The sequence below is a fragment of the Protopterus annectens genome, chromosome 2.part2 (genome assembly GCF_019279795.1).
Source record: "Protopterus annectens isolate FY-2018-M chromosome 2.part2, PAN1.0, whole genome shotgun sequence".
In the NCBI taxonomy this organism is placed as follows: Eukaryota; Metazoa; Chordata; order Ceratodontiformes; family Protopteridae; genus Protopterus; species Protopterus annectens.
The window spans coordinates 871,056,236-871,078,935 of NC_056730.1; the positions used below are offsets into that span (position 1 = coordinate 871,056,236).

Sequence of the window (22,700 nt, forward strand, 5' to 3'; positions counted from 1 at the left end):
CAGTGATTCTAAATATTGGACTTTCACTGGAGTTTTGCAAAACTTTTTTGTTAGGAGGCTTAGAATCAGATGATTCTAACATTATTGTAACAAGAAAACAGTAGGGAAGGGACATATGAGAAATCCTACGTAAGGAAGCAGTTAATGACTGGACATGATAATGGAATATCCTACAGAGGAATATATTTAACATGTTTAAACAGTTATTAAGGAAAGGACTATGGCTGTTAAAATAGGTGTTGGTGCCATTACAATAGTTGTTTATAGTTACTGCACAATCTAGTGCCTGGGCACAAACACCAGAAAAAATGATGATAATAAAAATACCAGTATAGTCAATATTGAGGCAAGTGATTCGAGGAAATCTGGTGCTCAAACTGACTCTGTTACAACCAGTAGGTTCAATGCCTGAAAATGTTAGGTGCCAGGAGACTGGCATAATGTCTGCACCAAATATTAGTAGCACCAGCATCAACATCTGAAAATGAAGGTCCAGTATCAGATGAACCAAATCATAACGACATGAAGCTCCAGGAGGAAAACTGACACACCCTTGTTGCCTCAGTCAGACAGGACATGGGAGCAGCTTTAGAGCTCCTTACTTGTGATTCAGTAATTGCTTCAACCAGTTTTTCATATCCTGAACCATGCAGAACTTGACAGTGAAAGGACCTCAGATTGTATGTCCTGCAGTCAACAGGAGGAGACTAACTAGTAGACACTTCTGGCAAATTCTACTGCTATTACTGTAGTTAATTTAATAGACTGCACAATACCTGTGGAACCATCTTGATCAATCTTTGAACTAGACAGCTTCTAGCAGGTCTTGTTTACAGATTTTGCCACAAAGTTTCTACAGGTAAAGCAGAATGACTAAAAAAACTTCTTAGAAATTATGGGCTGTGTTGCCTTGTGTCCATGGGATTTTTTCTGGTTGCTGTAGTTTCCTTCCACCTCAAAAAGACATGCAGTAGTCTGCCTATCAATCTTCCAAACTGACCACCCGAGTGAGTGAATGCATGTTCTGCAACAGACCAGAACTTGTCCAAAATGGGTTTCAAAGCCTTGCATTCACTGATTGCAAGGACAGGTTCTGGCATCTGTGTGAACCTGTAAAAGGACAACGTTGGTTTAAAAAATTAGATGGATAGATTAACATTTCTTATCTTTAGAAAGAGTAGAAGCTATAGTAACCTGTTCAGCAGGCAAAACAGAAGGCAATTCTGATTTAATGTCAGGTGAGAAACCCATCACAGGTTTTTGGATGTCTTTTCAGCTTGGAGTGACAATAAATGCCTAATAGTTTTTAATGGTGTCTTTGTCATGTATCTTGGTAAAACACTAAGCAAAGAGAACAGTAGTAAATATTACAAGTCTTGAAGACAGAATGAGATGCGACTGTGCCTATCAGTGTGTGGAAATGCCCAAATGCATACACCCTTTTGAGGTTCACAGGTTTATAGGTAGTTACTAAGCATGTAGCCCAGCAGACACTGAGGATCCTAGTCCAAGTTCCTAATTGCCTGAAAGCACTGTCTGGTTAAATTACTGGCACAAAGTCACACAGCAGGGAAATGGAAGACGAGGGGCTGAAATCAAAGACTAAAGAGAACAGCTTATTAACAGCTCATAGCCTTAGTCCTTTATATTAATTGTCAGACAAAGCACTGAAATTTCCCTAACAGGGAAGTGACCTGGGACACAGTGCTAAGAGCACTAGATCCTCCCCACATGACCACCAGGGACTCCCCTTTATAAGTAAAATTGTATGCATTGTGAAACAGGGGGCCTAGGCGCAACTGGCCATAAACTATAAAAGGAATTTCTGACAGGAGAGTTACTAAATTTTTAGTTCTCATCACTATGGCTAAGTAAAGAAAGAAAAAAAAACCCAAAACAACATTATTATATGAATATAATAATGTTATTTTGCTTTTTTTTACACACAAGCTTTTTAGTAAAAACACCAGCAAGGTAGTTTGGGGATGTTCTTCAGGTAGCAAAAAAGTGTATGCAACATAAGTGGATGCATGGTGGGAAGGATGGCTCAAAACAGTCATGAAGCCTGCAACATCATTATCAAGAGGTTGCAGGAAAATGGACTTCTTATCAGGTACACTTATTATGAGTAATCCACTGAAAGAACATAAGTGATAAAGAAAAGAAAAAAAATATCAATGCGCAGACATGCAACTTCGATGATACTGCTCTGAGTGGTAGTCAGTTCTAGGACCTGTGCAGAGCCTATGCACGAGATGGCTTTGGTTTTTACAATTCATATGTCCATAAAATATTTTTCTGTTATGTGATGGTACAGATATTCTTCAGTAGCATAAAAGAGCACACACGTTTGCAAAACATCTTCAACTAAAACATATTTATTATGATTGAGTAATACCAATAAAGTATCTTAAAACATACCATAGCACTGACAGCAAACTTCATCTAATATTTTTAGGAACTGAGGTGTCATAGATGGCAAAGTATCCAGCTGCAGCTTCTTGAAGTCTTCTGGGCAGTCCTTCTTCAAGTGACCCTCTCTTCTACACAAGCTGCAAACAACGGTAGGTACCTTTAAAAAAGAAAAAAAAAATACAACTGTAGACCTGGAAGGAAAAGAAAATGAATAACGATTTATACACATTACAATCACTAACATTCTTCTTTAAGAAGGTATCAGCAGAAAGGCCCACCTAGTTTGGATGCTAGCACCTTAGTCTGCAAGCTCTATTACAACAAACATTTACCCTGTCAACCAAAATCTCCTCATATACCCACTTGTCTCTATTACACCAAAAATAGCTTTCCTGAAAACATTTACCATTTATAATCAAAGGAGCAATGCTTGTGGCAATGCATTCACATATTTGTCATCTGTATATGCAGAAGCATGTCAGTGACCCTAACCTGTTCTTTAATGCAAAACTCCACCTTAGAACTAAAAAAATCTATTTTTTTCACTCTGGCTTCATTTTTTGAGCTATTTTAACAGCTCAAAATCACTCTTGACTGCTTCTTAAAGAATTTTGTTACGTTTTCTACAAAATGGCTACCAGTGGGGCTTGGCATATCAATGTGATCTTGTTTTTCTTCTAGCCTTTCTCTGTCCAATAATCCATTTCAAGTCTGCTTTATATGAGTCATACCATACATAAGGAAATCGTGGTGTATTCCCATGCCATTGACATATAATGGGATTAGTGTCAGTCATTGTCATCTTGCATACTTTGTGTAACATAACTGCTTCCTTTTTCTTGAATGGGTGTTATCTGTGTGCGTCTCAGAGCTTGTTTTACAGTATGCTAAGGAGTTACAAAGCTGCAACCAAAAAAGTAGCTAAATTGCAGCCCATGTGTTCAAAGTATCTTTCTGTAGTCCAAGATGAATTGACGGTCCACTTCCCCCACATTCTGGTAAATGTGTTGATACTTTACAAGAATTACAAGAAAAATATTTTCTGACTTTTCTCCAAGTGACACAGACATCTTTGATACAACATTCAAATCATATTAAAATGTAAAGCAGTATAAACAACAAACGTTTAAAGTTTAAAGCTTTGCATTTCCGTACTGTGATGCTGCTTATGTAAACTTGTCAAAACAGGTGATAACTGCCTTTGAACCACTGACTGATCTAATTGTTCTGTTTTGCTATGAAAGGCATGGCTACTTTGGAAGTAGCTATGAGTCAGTGTAAGTTTTCTTCCTTTCTGCAATAAAGATAATGGAAATAGTTTCACACAACTCTTGTCTCTTTTACAGAAGGTGTTGTGCTCCTAACATCAGCAGGACTAATTACCCAAATAAGATTGTCAGTAGTACTTGACTACAAATTTCACTGTGTCTGTGGTATGTTGTGCAGGCATAGACACATTCCTCTGCAAATTATGTGAGAAGTTACACTTAAAAAGAAGTGGGTGATCTTTTCTTTCTTTTGATTCCAAGGCAAGGAAATAAAAGTTTTATAAAGTACAACCAGGTTTCTGGCACCTACACAATACCGGAACCATATTGTACGGAGTTCAGTTAAACTGTAGGAGAAGGTGGAGTTTTCCTTAAGCATTAATGAGAACCTCAGATTTCATGTTGCGTTCAAAATTAATCTTCTCTACCTTCTAAAATTCTTTGCTTCGTCAGATGTACACAAACAAAGGACTTTAACATCATTATATTTCACAACTTCATCTTTTTCCAGAGTGAAATTTAAGGGGGAAGTACATTTGTGGTGAAAACAAGATACAGATAGGACATTCATGAAAACAATATTCCTTTAAAGGTTTATGGCTTTCTTACTATATTTTCAAAGCCACAAATGTATGACAAGCAGTTCATAAGTGTGCACTAGGCTAATGGCCCTGGAGCCTTTACAAGCCTAGCCCATAGGATTACCCTGGCATTGTGCCACCAGACCTTAGTTCCCAGTGCCTCGTCAAGTAGAGCCACTGGAGTGATCCCCGGGGTGAATTTTCTATTCCCTATCCACTCATCAAGATTTCTCTTGAAGAAGGCCAGTGAGGCACTCTGCTTGACATGTATGGGAAGTCTATTCCATAGCATGGGCAGTCTCTGAGTTGTGAACCTGTCCCTCCAGCTTGTTCTGTTGATCAGTTAATCTTCTTAAAACAAAATGATAAAATAAGGACAATACAAATACAAACTGGTTACAGAGATGACTTACAGTAATTTAGAGGAAAAAATAAAATGTACTCAGATGTGATTAAAATAAATGAAACACTGAAGGAATGTATATAAACTCATAAAACAATAGGCTAGAAAAATAGAAGAAGTTTTAACTAGCTGTTCAGATGAACTGACAAAACTGCAGAAGCAGAGGCTGAAATGAAGGAAAAAATGTGAGTATAAGGCTTCTTAAATAGAGGTGTTTCAAAAAAGACAGAGTTAGAAGACAGCTCGCGCTGAGAAAACCTGATATTTTTTACTGAACCAGAGAAACTAGAATGAACAGACTGTACTCATTTTATGAAAGCACAAATAAGCAACTGGACTGGTGTTTCATAGCAGGATTTATTAATTGAAAGGGTACATCAAGTGTATCCTTCAAAGCCGGTCATGAGAAAACAGCCAAGATCTATATTAGTAAAGGTGTAATCATATGAGCAGAATGAGTTGATCCTGACAAAACTCAGGCAGAAGGGCAAAGCATGAGAAATGGAGACAGCAGAGTGTTTGTATAATCGATTCAAGCTGCTGTATCCAAAAGTCTTCGGAATATTTTTCCTGAAGAATTAAACATAAAAATTGTTGCAGAATAGACTAAAGAGGAAATGAAAAAGTTTATCCAACAAAAAAAGTGAGCCAGCACACAGAGGGGGAGTCTGCTTCTCATTCTTTTGACAGTAAAATTCATACAGAGACTTTGCCAATGAAACCTTTTCCAATGTTCCAAAAGAAAATGCTCGACAGAAAAAAGTACAGGAGTTGACTAGAAGAATCAGGTGTACCTTGGATGTGAACCACAGTCTGGTGATGGGAAATGGAGATGAACAAGAAAAGACCATCAACACTTAAATTGGTGAATAAATGGGAGACTACAAAGCATAAAACACTGTTGTCAAATACAGGTTTGCAAGAAAAAGTAGCTGAAAAAGACTGGACTTTTGTTGACTTTGTTAAACTTGTGAGTGGAGTTGAAAGCATATGCCCCACTTTATTTCATTAAAGTTTAAAAGGACACTAAAAGGGGAAAAGTAACCCTAAGCAGAACAATTTTTGCTATTAGTATTTGTATAAAACATTTCATGATATACACTGCATGTTATGCACTAGTAAAGCAGTTTTGTGGTGTGCATTCAAGGGTACTTTAAAAGTGGAGGAAGTCTTTTCAGTGACTGCTGTATATGTGTGTAAAGATATTAAAGAAAATACTTTTTAGTTTTAAGAATAAAGGCTTTACAGTATAACAAGATATAAAGAGCTGGATAAAAGCAAGTTTAATGTTAATATGCTATGATCTTGGGCTGCTGGATTCATTCCCAGATTTTATGCTTGCTGTGATACTGAGAGCGTCATATACTTGGCAAATTGCAATACATGCCCGGAGTTCTATGTAGGACTCACCAAGAGAAAATTGAAACAAAGAATTTACAACCATGTCTATGACATTAGACAACATAAAGAACAGAATGCGTTAGCGAAACATGTTATGGAATATACTACACACATGTTTACCTTTAGAGTCCTACAAATAGTTAAACACAGCAATAGAGGGGGTGACCATATGAATTTATTGGAGAGCATTGAACTACAGTGGATTTTTAAGTTAAGGGCCCATTTACCACCAGGCATTAATCAATATGTATCCCTTAGATCAGTGCTTAAGAGCAGGTAGCACCTACTTTATTCACTGTTCACCTTTAGTGGATTAGAAGGTTCTTATTTGTTTTTGTAGCCATGATTTTTATGCCTATACATTTCATCATGTGTACGATAGTGTTGTATTTAGTATTTGTTGATTTTATCATGGTTTTATATAAATTATGCATTTTATTATTCATCTTTTAAAAATATATATGTTATGTCCGTTGCTTGTAGGTTATATATGTTGTAGGTTGGTACAGCATATGTATATTTATTTACAGGTTTTGTGGTTGTGCTACCAATATTTAGGATTTCATTAATAACATCAAAATATGTATGGTGTCTTTAAAGTTGGAGCTCTTGTTCAGCATTTAATTGCTTAATTGCTTAATTAATTTGCTTAATTAATTTGCATTAAAATACTGATTGAGCTTTCTTAGGGTATTTAAACTCACTGTTTCATTGTTAAAATAGATCTGAAGAAGCGTGTGTTACTACACGCGAAAGCGCTTATCTCCTTGTGTGCTGTACTTTCAATAAAAGACTCTGAATTTTACAAGTTGGACTTTCGTACCCTTATAGGATTGTTACAGGATTTTGTGCTGTGGTGAGTCTTCCAGTGTTTGGTTTCTTCACGCTGCTGGATGGGAGGTAGAGTGTAAAAATGAACTGATTATGTTATAGGGATACATATGATATTTCTATTATTTTTACAAGGGTTAATGTCCAAATTAGTTAATGCCCTTGGCTTAAGCTATAAAAAAGAAGTTATGTACTCACCATAACATTCCATCTGTGCTGTCTGCTTCAGTCTTAATCAACCCTGTGAGAAACTGTGGGTTGAGTTTCCAAGCTCGGAACTAACACAGCCGTCAGCAAGTTTAGGATCTAAAGCTAGAGCTCCTCCCACCCTACCCATACTGCCTAGCTCCTCTGAGATACCTCAGATTGAGTTTGCTGGAAAATTTTTATAAAAAACAAACTGCATTCCAAAAAGAAAAAAAAAGCATAAAAGTTGCCCAGGGGCTCAACAGAGGAACAAAGGTTCCTAGTATAATCTGTCAGGCCCTTCAGAAACAAGGAAGAGGAGAAGGTTGATGAAGACTGAAGCAGACAACACAGATGGAACGTTATGGTGAGTACATAACTTTTTTATCTGATGATGTCTGTTCAGTCTTCATCATATCTGTGGGACAGAGTCCCCAGCTACATAGATCTGGGTGGCCTTATAGAAGGATATTCCAGAGCACTGCAGAACCAAAGGCAGCCCTGTTCCTAGACATGATGTCACGTTTGTAATGCAAAATAAAAGTGTTGGGAGTTTGCCCATGATGCAGGTGCAAAAATATCTTCTAAAGAAACCCTAAACCAGAAAATCTTGGAAGTGGCAATAGATCGCGTGGAATGAGCTCCGACTGGTTTAGGTAGGGGAACATTATTCAAAGAATACACATAAATGATATAGCTCGTTAGCCAATGAGCAATAGTAGTTTTAATAACTTCTTTCCCTTTTCTGGATTCTGAGAAAGTGACAAACAACATCAGACTTCCTGAAAGATTTTGTCCAATACTGACAGAAAAGCAATTGTCTATGGACGTCCAAAAGGTGCAAGATATATTCACCCTTATTTTGAAAGTTTGGAAATAATAGAGAGAGATTAACAGTCTGATTAATAGTATTGATCAATGCAATTTTTGTAAGAAAGAGGGATTAGTAGTAAAGTACCTCTGTTTTTATGGAAAATAAGATGAGAAGGTTTGAAAGAAAGTGCCAAGTTCAGAAACCCTCCTAGCCAAAGTAATGGCCACTAGAAAGACTGTTTTCCAGGACAAGAATTTCAATTCCGCCTTAGTGGCGGGTTCAAAGGGGGGCAAAATCAAGGCTTTTAGAAATAACTTAAGATCTCACGAGGGAGTAGGATGTTTGATAGGAGGTCAGGAGAAGGAAAGTACCCTTGCGAAAGTCTTTGCAAATTCTGGAAGAAGCCAAAGATACATCATTCTCTCTGATGTGAAAATTAGAAATGGCTGCTAACTGAAATTTTACAGTAGAAAAACTGGCCCCAGAATGAAAAAGACCGGCTAGAAAATCCAAGACTGCTGAAATGGGTGTCGTAAGTTGATCAATGTGATGCTGTTGGGCTCAGATGGAAAACCTTTTCCACTTACTTTTATACATTTTTCTGGTAGAAGACTTGTGAGAAGAAATGCTAATCTTCTGAACAGGGGAAGAAACCCTGGATTGTCTAGCCATCATCAGAATTGGAAAAACCATGCAGTTAGTTGTAAACTAACTAACTAACTTAGCGTCTACACTTGGGCATATACTTTGTGTGCATCATAGAATTGACATTGAGATAGTCTGCTTGTTTAATATGTAGAGTCCTATCTGAAGTTTATAATGCTTGCTGTGTAAAGCTTTTTATACTCAGCCACAAACCTATCCTGCTATCACATTTATCTAACTAGAGTCCCTAGGAAGGTTATAACTGTACGCTCGAACTAGGGACACATTGTTTGCAGCTGAACGCTTACTGTTTATAGCCCTAATTAACGGCTGCTTGAGTCTTATCTCTCTTAGCTAGTCGCAAGTTAGAATTAGTTGTAGCTGTACCTCTCCCTGGTTAGGTTCCTATTAGCTGTGTAAAGCTGTCATATTTATTCTCTGTACGTGCCCTAGAGGCTTTTACCTCGGCATGCATATGGCAATGAATTAAGATTACTTTCTTTTGCCATACCTTCTTTTTGGGTTAAACACTAACAAAAATGGTATGTAATCATTCGATTTACTGTACTCTCTCTAAAGGTTAATACCTTGGCAATGCTGAACTTGCGCTACTAATTTCTGATAATTTAGGCTACCGCAGAGACCACTTATTGTAACTTTGATGATTTGCACATGTTTCTGTTTGCCGCTGTACACATTACCAAGGAGAGTCAAACGACAATTGGGGAAGTAGTTGTTTTATCTTAGAGGCTAATATTGTACTGTACTCCCACAATAGCACGTAGTTGTTGGTTCTGATTTTACCCACATTGAATAAACGAAGTCTATGCTAATCTCACCTTAACATAGAACACAGGTCAGTCTTGAACCGATTAGCCTTATACAAATGACTACCTGATTTTCAAAACCACATATTGCTTCTACTTACCCTATTATATTATAGTTCAAGTCAGTATTTTAGGATTTAACATCCGCTATTTGTGTAGGGCTTGCTGATAGCCTCATTTGATAACTAATGTATGGAAAACTTTTCCCACTGCTGTAATATTCAAGCTTTCAGCATGTCATAGGAACTGTTGTTAGACCTCTTTGAATTTATCTGTGTATTTCATTTTATTGACTAGAAGTATTCTAACATGAATAAATTTTAACATGAATACACTGTTGATGCTTTTAGCAAATACTTGTAAGTGTATGTGATACATCTGAATTTGTTTTCTAACATTAACACTGTTAGCCTTACTATCTTTTCTCTCCTCCTACCTTTCACTAGCTTGGTTAATTGGTACATTCAAGAACCTAACTACCTGTCTACCACCCTCCTGGAAGACCAGCAAGTTCACCAACTAAGATCTCTCCCTTCAGCTCCCTGAGAAACCAACTCAATAAGACAGTGAAAGTATGTCCTGTTTCTATATGTTCTAAATTAAAAGACTCTCCTACGTTAGGTAAGCTTCCTACCCAGGACAGCCAGCAACCAATAACCCCCAATCTCCACTTCCTTACTAGTGCTGAATCTTACTTTATATCTTGCTCAACCATTCCTATTGCTATACTTATAGTATCTTTTCTCTCTCCCTCCTGCTATCAGCCCCTTGCTTAAGAACCAGTCCTTGCAGTTAAACAACTGGCCACAAGGTGGCACCTTCCCACTATCCTAATTACACCACATACTCTGTTTTCCTAATCTCCCTCAGCCCTTACTTACTTTGTCTTTTACACCACATACACTGTTTTTCTAACCTCCTTCAGCCCTTACTTACTTGTCTTTTAAATAGAGTCTCTTACACTGACCTATTCCTTTTCAACCCTCCTTCCCTGACCTTGCTATACAATACTCTTACCACACTCCTGTATCCCAACGTAGTTATCTCCCTAGATTAACCTAATATACCATTACACTTCTCTCACTCTCTGACCTACCTGCTGTTTTCCTCCATGCTACAGATTGTCTCCCTTAGTAATCCACTCGCTTGTGTCTTCCCACTCCGTTCGCCCTTCGGGCTCACTCCGCTCCCCTACCCTGCCCCCAAATCCCACACGCCCCCAGTGTCTCAACTTATACCCTCATAAACACACCCCCTTTCCCATCAACCAATCATACTAATACTACTAGCCACACCCTACATTTCTATCACCACTCCCGCAGGAATATATCTCCACCCACTAACACCAGCCTAACCTTCCATAAGTCAACCCCTGCTCTTAGTCCTTCCCCTCTAATACCTACTATACACTCCTCTGTCATGCCTGACCAACACCAATCTTTACTAGCACTCTTCCTCCTAACATCTCTTACCACTACTTACCTCCTACCCTCCTACGAATATTCCCTCCTCTCTACTCTTACCATCCCAGACAAACAAACAATAACACTTTATCCATCTTTATCTACAAACTTTCTCAATGCCCTCTACAAGCCCAGTTACTATCAAGCTAAATATCGTCGTCTAATCCACATTAAATACTCAATTCTGAGCAATAGAAAATTACTTGACTACCACTGTAAACCTCTCCAATACTACAACTTTATGCTACTCCACTCCTTAATAGATGGAGACATTCACCCCAACCCTGGTCCAAACCCTTCCCCACCCCCCACTAACTGCAACCAAAACAAAACAATCCCTTTACCAGCAACCAAACTCCCCACTAACTGCAACCAAAACAAAACAAACCCTTTACTAGCAACCAAACCTTCCAAAACACTCTCAGTAGCCCATCTAAATATACGTAGTATTTGCAACAAAATACCACAAATTCATGCCCTGCTAGATGTTCAGCAGTTTGACATCCTCTGCTTAAAAGAAACTTGGCTAAAACCCACAATAAAAGATAAAGAAATTTTCCCCCCAGGCTATAATATCTTTAGACACGATCGTAATAAAAATAAAGGTGGAGGGGTAGCAATTCTCTTTAAAGCAGGACTACAAATTACCAAAATAAATCATAACCTACCCTCAGATAATAATGTAGAAATAATTATGTCTAAACTGCAGCTTAACTCTCATAAATCAGTTAACATCATCTGCACCTACCTTCCCCCAGGTAAAAATATTGCAATACTAGAAGGCTTACTAAACTGGCTTTCTAAAAATCTCCCTCAGGAAACAATACTTCTAGGAGACTTTAATATTGACTGGAAATTATGTAGTCACACTAACCCAACCACCCTGATCAACCTGTTTGGCTTCTCACAAGCTATAAACTCTCCAACTAGAACAAATAAACTTAATAATAAAGAAAGTATCCTGGACTGGATACTAACAAATAGCCCACAACAAAAATATACAACAGGAACCCTCCCAGACGACCTTAGTGACCACTCTCTAATATATATTATCAGACATAAAACAAGTTTAGCTATCCCTATTTCAGTCAGAACAGTCCGTACCAAAAACATTTTGACCACAAACTATTTCAAACTGAACTTACACAATGCAACTGGTCACCTCTTAAGTCTCTCCCTATACATGAAGCAGTTAATTACTTCAATACCACTTTCCTGGCTATATTAGACCATCATGCCCCAATGCGCTCCATAAGAATGAAAACTAAACCAGCCAAATGGCTCTCAAATCATACTAAGAAACTAATCCTTAATAGAAACAAATCTTGGGCAAAATGGCGTACCACAAGGAATAATACCGATCACCAAACTTTTAGACAACAAAGAAACATAACAAAAAAAAACTATCCTACAAGATAAAAAGAACTTTTATATTCAACTATAGCAATCATCCCTTCAACAACCATAAAAGTTCTGGACTACTATTAACACACTACTATCACCAGGCAAAGTAGCCACACCTAATCCAATAGGCTCCAACCATGACTGTCCAACACAAACAGCAAATGCCTTTAATAATTTCTTTACTACCGCTATACTAAATCTAGCAAATCAACAAAAACCTGATACTTCCAAATTGCCCACTCCGAGCTCCATCCCCCCCCCTTCCATCTCAAACCTATACCCACCTCCTATATCTCCTCCTTACTTCAAAAATTAAAACTGACTACCCCCTCAGCTGATAAATTACCAGCAGAATACCTTCAAATAGGAGCCAAAGCTATTGCCTATCCCATCTCCATATTGATTAATAGAACCATAAAATAAGGCACTATCCCATCTATCTGGAAAATCTCACACATTATTCCTCTTCACAAAGGTGGAGACTCAACTGATTTCTCCAACTATCGGCCCATAGCTCTACTCTCTCCACTCGCTAAAATAATGGAGAAATGCATCCACAAACAATTACTAAACCACCTACTCCTCCATAAACTTCAAGCTGTCAACATGGTTTCTGGCCATTTCATAGTACCACCACAGCCTTGTTATCCTTTACTAACAGTATCAACAAAAATCGCATAAAAATATTCCTTCCTCAGCATTCTTTGTAGACCTTTCCAAAGCCTTTGACATGGTCAATCATCAGCTTTTCCTCCACCTTCTGAAGTTACTCTCTCTCGACAATCCTGCTATGAACTGGTTTACATCTTACCTGGAAAACCGAAAACAAGCGGTTCTCTGGCAAAACCATCTTTCAGACCTCCTTCCCACCTCCCTAGGTGTCCCTCAGGGCTCCATTTTAGGACCACTGTTGTTTTCCATTTTCATAAATGACCTTCATCTTTCTACTCCACTCTCTACCTGCATTCAATATGCAGATGACTCTACCATAATCTCTTCTGGCACATCCCAAACTGAACTTCATTCTCCCACACAAAAAGCTTTCACCACTATAGAACAATGGTTCTCTAACCATTGTCTTCTCCTTAACCCTAAAAAAAAAAAAAAACTTTTGCTCTTTACACCTTCTTACTGGTCTCCCCCTCTTCATTTCACACTCATATCCAGTAATGGTACCATTATTTCACCAGACCCCACCACCAAACTCCTAGGTATTACTATTGACAATCATATAAAGTTTGACAGTCACATAAACACCACAATAAAGAATGTTAACAGAAAACTCGGATCCCTCTATAGAATTAAACCTTTCCTAACACCTGAAGCCAGGACCACAATATCTAGAACTCACCTAATCTCTACCCTATTATATGCTTCTCCCATATATATATATATATATATATATATATATATACCAATCTTTCTAAAAATAACCTTAAACTAGCTAAATCATACAACAATATTGCCAGATTTGCTACAAACACTCCCTACAGGACTCATCACTGCCAGAACCTAAAACAACTAGGCTGGCATGAATTACCTCACCAATTACAATTCAACCAACTTATAATTGCCCACAAAGCCCTATACCAACCCAACAACACACCAATTCTTACTACCTTCATAAGGTCATATAACCTGAGGAATCTACGTTCTGCTAACAAAATGTTGATTTACACTTCCTTATCATATAACTCAGCAGGCGACTCCATATTTTCTAACTCAGTTGGTAAAATATGGAATCAATTACCACAAGACCTTACAACCCTAACCTCTCTCCCACTATTTAAAACTAACCTAAAACATTTCCTCTCTAACCACTGGTTATGCTCTTGTACCAACCCTGACTAACTGTTATTCACTAATTTTCCTGTTTCATTTAAAACAGAATATTCTGAACTATAAACCTCTTTATGTAACTCTCTATAAACTGATCTTTCCTCTTAATTTCTAACATTATCATTCCTGAGTACCACTTTCCATGTTCGATTCTTTAACTTTTTAACGGTGCTTTCTTTAAATTATGTTTTGGTATTTTTAAATTTTTACAAATCAAAATATGTAAATTGTAAATTTTTGTTAATCTGAGGATGCATCATTTTATATTAATGTTTATTTTCTAATAGTTGTATGATATATCTCTATGCTTTTTTCCAAGGATGTTTTTAATATGTTTTTAATATGTCTTTAAGATGTTTTTTTTACTGGAGCTTTTCTCCTCGGGCCTCCACTGAAAATGGACATGTATCCAGTTGGATTAGCCCGGTCAACAAATGTAAAATAAATAAAATAAAAAAAAATAAAAACTGTGAAGATCTGGGTGAATTTGCCAACAGATGAGACAGAAAGTCCTGATGTGGTTCCAGGGTCCACAGAGGGCAAACTAGGTGAGACCAAAGGAAGGTGAACCAAAGGCCAAAAAGGGACAATGAGACTCACTTTGCTCTTCAACCTGTGTGCTTTTTGAAGAAATTTAGGAATTAGGTGAAAGGAGGAAAGGCATAGAGTAGACTGGGAGGCCAACCATGGACTAGAGCATATCCTGGTGACTGTCCCTGAGGAGGGATCAGGGCAAAGTACCTGCTGCACTTGTTGTAAGGAGAGGCAAAAAGGTCGCAGCAGGGTTGACTCCATCTGAGGAAGATCTGGTTTGCCATTGACTGATTCAGAGACCACTCATGAGGCATCAGAAGAACTCTGCTGAGCCTGTCTGCCAATATGTTGTTCTCTCCTGGAATGTGCATCACAACTAGAAAGCAGTTGGTAGAGAGAGCCCACTGCAAAACTGTCATCCTTTCTCAACAAAGGGGATAAGACTTACTTCCACCTTGTTTGTTGAAGTACCACACAACAGACACGCTTTCGGTCTGAATCGCAATTGTGCCCAGAGGAAGAAGGGAGTGAAGGGCTTGCAATGCTAGAAGAACCTCCCTCATTTCTAGGACACTGACATGTAGACTGGTCTCCTGGGGAGTCCACGTGCCTTGGACTGTTCAAACCAGGTAATACCCCCCTCACCCCAAATAGGAGTCCGTGGTCAACATGGCGATGGGGGTGGGAAGAATGAAAGGTCGACCCTGAGATACTTGTGGGTCATGATGCCACCACAAAAAAAGAGTTCCTGCACACCAGAGACAGTTTAACCAAACGAATGAGCTGTAGAAAGCACAAGTCCAAGGCTGACAATAAAAAAATGTAAATTTAATGAAGTAAGCACACGCTTTCGGAGAAGTCAATGGCGCTCCTTCCTCAGACAAAAAAGTTTTACATCTCTGAATAACAACCACATTTTTATACAATCAATTATGCTAATTAAGTGTGTTCAAACTAACAAATCACATAGACCCATAAGGGCGTGTGTTCCTATTACTAGCACCAGCAAACAAAGTACTTTCGTCCTAAAAGGTGCAAGTATAACAAACTAAAATCCTACTGCACCATAATTAAAAACCAACACAAAAAAGATTATTATAATCTTAAATAATCGCCGATCCAATTAACTTCTCATTAAACCTATAAGCTTAAAACTATAAAAACGATAAAAACATATGTTCAACCTACCCATATTATCTTTTTAAAGACAAATTCTTTAATATACAACTGATAGACACATGGTCATTCAGACCTGGGTACACATAGGCGGCTGTGCGAATCTGCCAGAAAAGTTCACAGATTTCCAAAAGATTTTGCCAAGGACCACCTCTAAAGTCACAATCAACTTTATTCACAACTGTAAACTTGAAAAATGATCAGGGCAATAACCAATATGTCTAGCAAGGGCGTTGTTATGATCACCTCTAGCTATGGCATATATGTGCTCATAGATGCGCTGCTTGATTTTCCTTTCAGTTTTACCGATATAAAATGCGTTGCATCTTTGACAGCTAGCCGCATAAACAACGCCCCTGGTCTCTCAATTGAATTTGCCATTAATTTTATAGACCTGGTCTCTCAGCCTAATCTTAGCATCTATGCACACATGTTTACACTGCTTGCATGACCCACACTTTGTCATGCCTATCTTGTGAACTCTCATAATTTTTGGTTTAACCTCTAACAATGATTTCAAATTTTGCCCTCTCCTAAAGGTAACTTTAGGGCTGTCACCAAACTTATTAAGTAAATAAGGGTCTTCAATAAGCAAGGACCAATTCTTATTTAGCACTTTGGAAATAGCCAAATGGTCTAAACTAAAGGTACACAAAAATCTAGTAGCAAAAGGGGCTGTTTGTTTCTTAAGTGAAACACTGTTCTCTATGTTGTCACCACGTGAGGCATGTCTAACCATAGACAAAATTGGTTTATAAAAACCTAAACTCCTTTTATTGGTGACTTCTGATTTTATGTCAAGAACAAGGCCTGAAGGATACCCTCTATTAATAAACATGCCAGTTAAACGCTCACATTCAACTACAAATTCTTTGTGATCTGAAACCATCCTAGCGGCCCTAACCATCTGCCCTTTTACGACCGCTCTTTTCTGATGTTTGGGATGGCTGCTAGTGTAGTAAAGGAACGCATTAGAATAAGTGGGTTTCCTGCAAATCTCACTCCTAAGGCTTTGATTTACATAATCCTTAGTCAACAAAATGTCTAGGAAACTAATACGATGTTCCTGTAGATTGTAAGTAAATTCTAAAAAGCTGGTCATGTTAGAAATCCTTTCTATAAAGGAAGGGACCAAAGAGGGATCCGCCTTCCACAATATGAACATGTCGTCCTGGTACCTAGTGTACCAGGCGACACAATCATTGAGTACAATGTCAGAAAAAAGGAATGTCTTTTCCCAGTATGCCAACACACAGTTGGCAAAACTGCCCCCACATGGTGAACCCATTGCTACACCAGAACGCTGGAGGTAAATATTACCTTCAAACAGCATAAAGTTAGAACTCAAAACAATTTCTAGTAGTGTTTCAACCAAGTAAACATTGTCATCACTGACCTTTTTGTTCCTAAGAAATTCACTTACCCACTGTGTGCCAAGCTGTTGAGGAATAACAGTGTACAGGTCTTTAATGTCAACAGTTAGAAACCACCACACACTACTAACAGGGATAGTCCCTATTGTCATGCAAGAAACCCCCCCCCCCCCCCCGAGTCTTTACAAATTTGTGACTGGAGTTCTAGCAGTGGTTTCAAAATGTTGTCAACTAGTTTGGCAAACGCATAGGTAATAGACCCACGGCCATCAACAATCGGGCGGAAAGGTGGGTCTCTAGTGGATTTGTGAATCTTAGGAATACCAAACAAGACGGGGAGCTTAGGGGCCACCACCGTCAAGATATGGTAATGGTCAATGTCAATGACCCTTTCCAAAAATAGATCTTCAATAATGCCTCTTATCCTAGAGTAAGCTTGATTCACTTTGTTGATAGTAACCAAAGTATAGAGAAGGAGAGATAATCCTACAGGGAGAGGCTCTACTCACAGATCCCACCAGGGATGGAGCTGAGAGGACCCTCATCTGGATCCATGTACGGAGAAACTTCCTCATCAATCTGTCCACCTCGTTCTCTGACAGGCTCTCAGAGGACCTAATGGACGAGGATACAGAGGAGGGTCTCGAGTGGTGCCTGGGTGAAATGACCCTAGAGGGCAGTCTTGGTGCCAAGGGTCTGCCCCAAATGGGGAGGGCAGGGGCACGGGGCAGAGAGAGAGACCAGAACTGGGGCCAAGGAACTGTGGCCTGACATCTCAGGGCCTTCTTAGGAGGCTCTGACGCCAATGACACAGAGGGGTCTGGGGACTGTTTCTTATGGTCCCTGGCCTCCTTAGACTTCTTGGTGGGGGATTGAGCCCCTGAAACCGAAGCAAATGCAGGAGGAGGAGGGAGGGATAAGACCCCCTGAGAACACAGTTATTACATCTACCTGCAAGAGCATGAGGGAGAAAGGCCTTACAGAAAGAGTAATCTACTTGTAGGTGGGCAGGACCCAAAAAGTAAACGCACTCCCTGTGGGCATCAGATACAGGGATCTTGTGCCCACAGGAAGTGCATTTTTTTAAAACCTACTGGCTTGTCAGAGTTCTCTGACATGATGAGAAAGAAAAGGGAAGGAAAAGGAGGAGAGAGAAAGACAGTCACGACAATCAAGGGCAAAAGGGTTCAGCTCACTATAAAACTTAAAGAGCAACTAACTAATCTAGTTTTTTTTTTTACACAGCAAAATAAGGTAGGAGAAAAAGGTAAAGAAAAAAACAGAGAAAATTTAGTCACTTACGACCCAAAAACACACTAGCGGAGGAGTTCTAGCTGATCACGGCAAACATCTCAGAGGAGCTAAGCAGTATGTGTAGGGTGGGAGCAGCTATAGCTTTGGATCCTAAGCTTGCTGATGGCTGTGTCAGTTCTGAGCTTGAAACCGAAACCCACAGGTTCCCACAGGTTTAATGAAGACTGAACAGACAACATCAGATCAAATATTTTTGTAAGCACATGGATATGGACACCAAGATACAAGCCATTAAAATGTTTTTAGTCCCTTTAGTCTTATACAAAGGTCAGGCATACTTTTATCAACCAGAGGAGAAGTTGTGGATAGCAATAAGTCTCGAAGGATTTTATCTGGGAAGGGAAGATAGCAAGGGTCAAGTGGGATAAGCTGATTCTACCAATAGAACAAGGTGGACTAGGATTACCTAATTCGAGGGGATATTTTGCAGCAACACAGTTAAGGCTCTTATACATAGCACAAGCAGCAAATTATAATTCAAAGTGGAAAGGAATGATGCTGACACAGGGAGGAAGCTCAGGAAATAAGGAGAGATTGGGATTTTGGATGCAGACTCTTAAGGAGAACAACCAAAATCAGACAGAGTATTATAGTTATAAAATTGCAGTGAGTATTCTATGAAGTAAACCAGCATGAGAATGGAGAAAAGAGACTTTGCAGACAGGGTTGACTGTGGTCAGGGATAGAGATAACAGGCAAGAGGGGCCTGGAATTTATTAGAGAAAACTGGCAAAGGAACCAAGGTATTAGGAGCAAATAACTAGAAAGGTAATAGAATGGGAAGAGGCCAAGAATTTATTTGGATTGCAGGTTACAGACTGCTTTCCCTTATCAAGGATCGATATCAGAGTATAGGCAAAGAGAAAGAAACAGGGGGCTCCCTAAATGAGAGACCAGCACTGGTAGAGTTTTTAATAGAATCTAGAACAGAAGCCACTGTTAAAACAGGAATAATTAGTAAAGCATATAAAATATTGCATGACAATTGTAAGACTCAATCAGAGGAGCTTAGAAAGGATTGGGAAGAGAGAATGGATAAGCAATTCACAAAGAGACAATGGAGGGATAGATGTATATCTCCCAAATATGCAACAAAGTCTAGAAGATTTAGGATCTTTGCCTGGAAGTGTTTACAGTTATTTTTATACCCCAAGTAGACTCCAAAGAAGTTTTCCTCAGGTAGACAGCAAATGTTGGAGGTGTGACGGGAAAGAAAGAGGTAGCTGAGAACATATTTTCTGGAAGTGTGATGAGTTGGCAGACTTTTGAGATTTAGGTATTTTTATACCCCAAGTAGACTCCAAATAAATTTTCCTCAGGCAGATAGCAAATGTTGGAGGTGTGACGGGAAAGAAAAAGGTAGCTGAGAACATATTTTCTGGAAGTGTGATGAGTTGGCAGACTTTTCAGATTCCCTGCAGACCACTCTGTCAGAAATGCTGGGTAAGCAGACTGGACTGACTGGGGAGATGGTTTTTTTTGAGTTATGCTACAGAATCAGAATTGCTTAGACACAAGTAAAGCCTTGCGGAGTCTAACTATGGTGGCTGCCAAAATAGCAATTACCAGAAAATGGAAATCAAAGTCTAGACCAACTTTACTAAAATAGTAAATATAGTAACACAGACAAAACAACTAGGATTGGGATCTCCAGAAAAGGGAGGGAGCAAACTACATAGTAAAAAAATGGGACTTGTGGGAAGAATATATGCACTGCAGGAATAAGGTTTAAGAGGTAGGATTTTAATGAGGTACAGAATGCTTAACTGACAATGACTGGATCGTTTATAAGTGATGTATAATGTTTACAACTACAGTTGTTTCAATGGTGTATGTGATGTAAACAGCAACTAAAATGATATAATTTTGTATTATTTTCATTTATATAAATGTAAGATTGCCTTTGTCATATGTGTAAATTTAATTAAAATGTTTGGAAAAAATGTATTTAGAAGCAGTTTTGCGTGAAAATAATACATGATAAAAATCATGAAAATGCAAAGTTTCTTAGATCTGCAAAGATATTAGCTTACTTTTCTCCATTAGCAAATATCACTGGGAGTCATGAAGTCTGCAGCTGAAGACACATGTTCAGTTCTGAATGACCTTTACAAAAATTCACTGCTGACAACTTTTACATGGAGATAAGCTGTCTGTAAGTGCAAGCCATTTGATCTTCAGAGTTCTGAGCATTATTTGCTGAGGGAAATGCAAAAAGTAAAGGTACAAGTGCAAACAGTTCAGTGAAAAATATAGTTTGAAATGGGAAGAGAATAACAGTCAGCCTTAACACTTTCAAGGAGAACCACACCCAGAGACTCAAACAACAAGTTTATTTCATCACAGTTTGGCGTTTCCTACATTTTAACACCACTATGGGACTATTTACAGTTTTTTAAATATTTTTATACGTAATTTCTGAGTCTGTCCACATGGGGTTTAGCATCTTGAATTCATCCTGATGGTTTATTCTGCCTCCAGGTATCCCACAATGCAGTGCTGGTCTGTAGAAAATTACATCACACAGGCCTCTTTTTTTCTTAAAGCAACTGTCACTGCATTGATTTTACATGCATACACTGCTGTTTTTCAGTTAGTGTTAAGTAACATTTCATGCTGTTCAATGACTACTTAAAACAAAAACTGTGAAAATACCACAGAACAGACTTTCAATGTGCTTTTTATTGCTGCTTCTTTTTAGAATTGCTAAACTGCAGTCTTTTGTGAAGCCTGAATTGTACTTCAACTTATCTCCCAACCCCCTTCACACCTAATGTCCCTAGCTGTTAAAGTGCTAAGGGTAATTTGAGCTGTTACCTGCTGTGACTGACAGCTCACAAAAGGAGACTTGACTCATGTACTGCTTTCTTATTCTAGCCCTTACTTTCAGTATGAGTAAGGGAAGGACCAAGGAGCTGTGATATCACAGCATAGGTGGGTTTTTAGGATGGCTGTGGTCATGTTCATAGGTAGATACTAGGCTATCTGCCCTAGGGCATTTATAAGCCTAGCCAGAGTGTATTTGGCTTCCGCCTCCCTATTAGATTAGCCTACTGTGCCTCTGTAAAGTAGGTCACAGAAGGTACCCTTTTAAGATTAGTTTACTGTGCCTCTGTCTAGCAGGGACACAGGAGAGATCCCAGGGGTGAATTTGCGATTTCCCATCCACGCGTCCAAATTTCGCTTGAAGAGGGTCAGCGAGGGGCTATGTCTAACATGAATTGGGATTCTATTCCAGAGTGAGGGGAGCCTCTGGGAAATTAATCTGTCCCTCCAGCATGTCCTATTTATTTTTGTGCTGAGGTTTAGGTCCCTGGAGCGTGTAGCTCTAAGGGACTTGGATTTTTTGAGGTGGATGGAGCATGTCCACTAATTCTGGGTTTGACATTTCTTTGTACTTCAGGCATTGATCGCCTCTGAGTAGGCGGTAAGCAACTGAATAGAGCTGGAATTTCTTTAGTCGAGCTGCATAGGACATCTGTTTGTAGCCCATGATCCTCTTGGTGAGGTACTTTTGGGGTCTCTCCAGTTGCTGCAGGTGTCGGGTAAGGTACATCCCAAAAGGGGCATTGTATTCAATTATGGGCCTGATGAGTGACGAGTAGAGGGGCACAATGACCTCTCTTAATCTAGATGCAAACCCTTTTGTAATAAGGTGGGCTATATAGAAGGTCTTTCTAACCACTTTGGCAACGTGATTATCAAAGGAGAGATTACTATCTACGTTGGTCCCCAAATCTCTAATTACTTCTTCTGTACTTAATGGATTACCACCTATGTGGTAATTTGTGGGCACCTTGTTTTTCCCAAAGGGGATGACTATGCACTTTTTAGCATTTAGCTTGAGGCCGTGGCTCTGGCACCAAGCATCCATCTCTGTGAGACCCTTTTGGAGGATGCTTGAGTCAGCTGGAGATTCGATTATGGCCCCCAGTTTGCAGTCATCTGCGAACTTTGTCAGCCATAATCCCCCGTGTTAGCCTGAACCTCAGAGAAGTATATACCGAACAAGAGAGGTCCCAGAACTGAGCTCTGTGGGACGCCACTTGTAACTGGTTTGGATTCGGACATGGCACCTGCGATTCTGACCATGTCAGTTTAGAGAGGGAATTGGCCGGAAAGCTGCCTGTATTCATTGGCCTTGAAGACATCAATGAACTGGAGACTGCAGCAAGATTTTCCAGGGTGGGATAAAAGTTTTTGAAAGTGAAACGACCATAGTACAA

The 22,700-nt window shown here is 39.0% G+C and overlaps 1 protein-coding gene across 2 annotated transcripts in view; it reads right to left on the reverse strand.

The window, feature by feature from the left end:
* Positions 1-22,700, reverse strand: part of TUT7 (terminal uridylyl transferase 7) — a 3,176,298-nt gene that overhangs the window by 1,295,451 nt on the left and 1,858,147 nt on the right. For both annotated transcript variants that reach the window (XM_044064191.1, XM_044064190.1), the window contains exon 14: positions 2,422-2,572. In XM_044064191.1, coding sequence (XP_043920126.1) covers positions 2,422-2,572 — 151 coding nt within the window. The remainder of the gene's footprint in view (positions 1-2,421; positions 2,573-22,700) is intronic.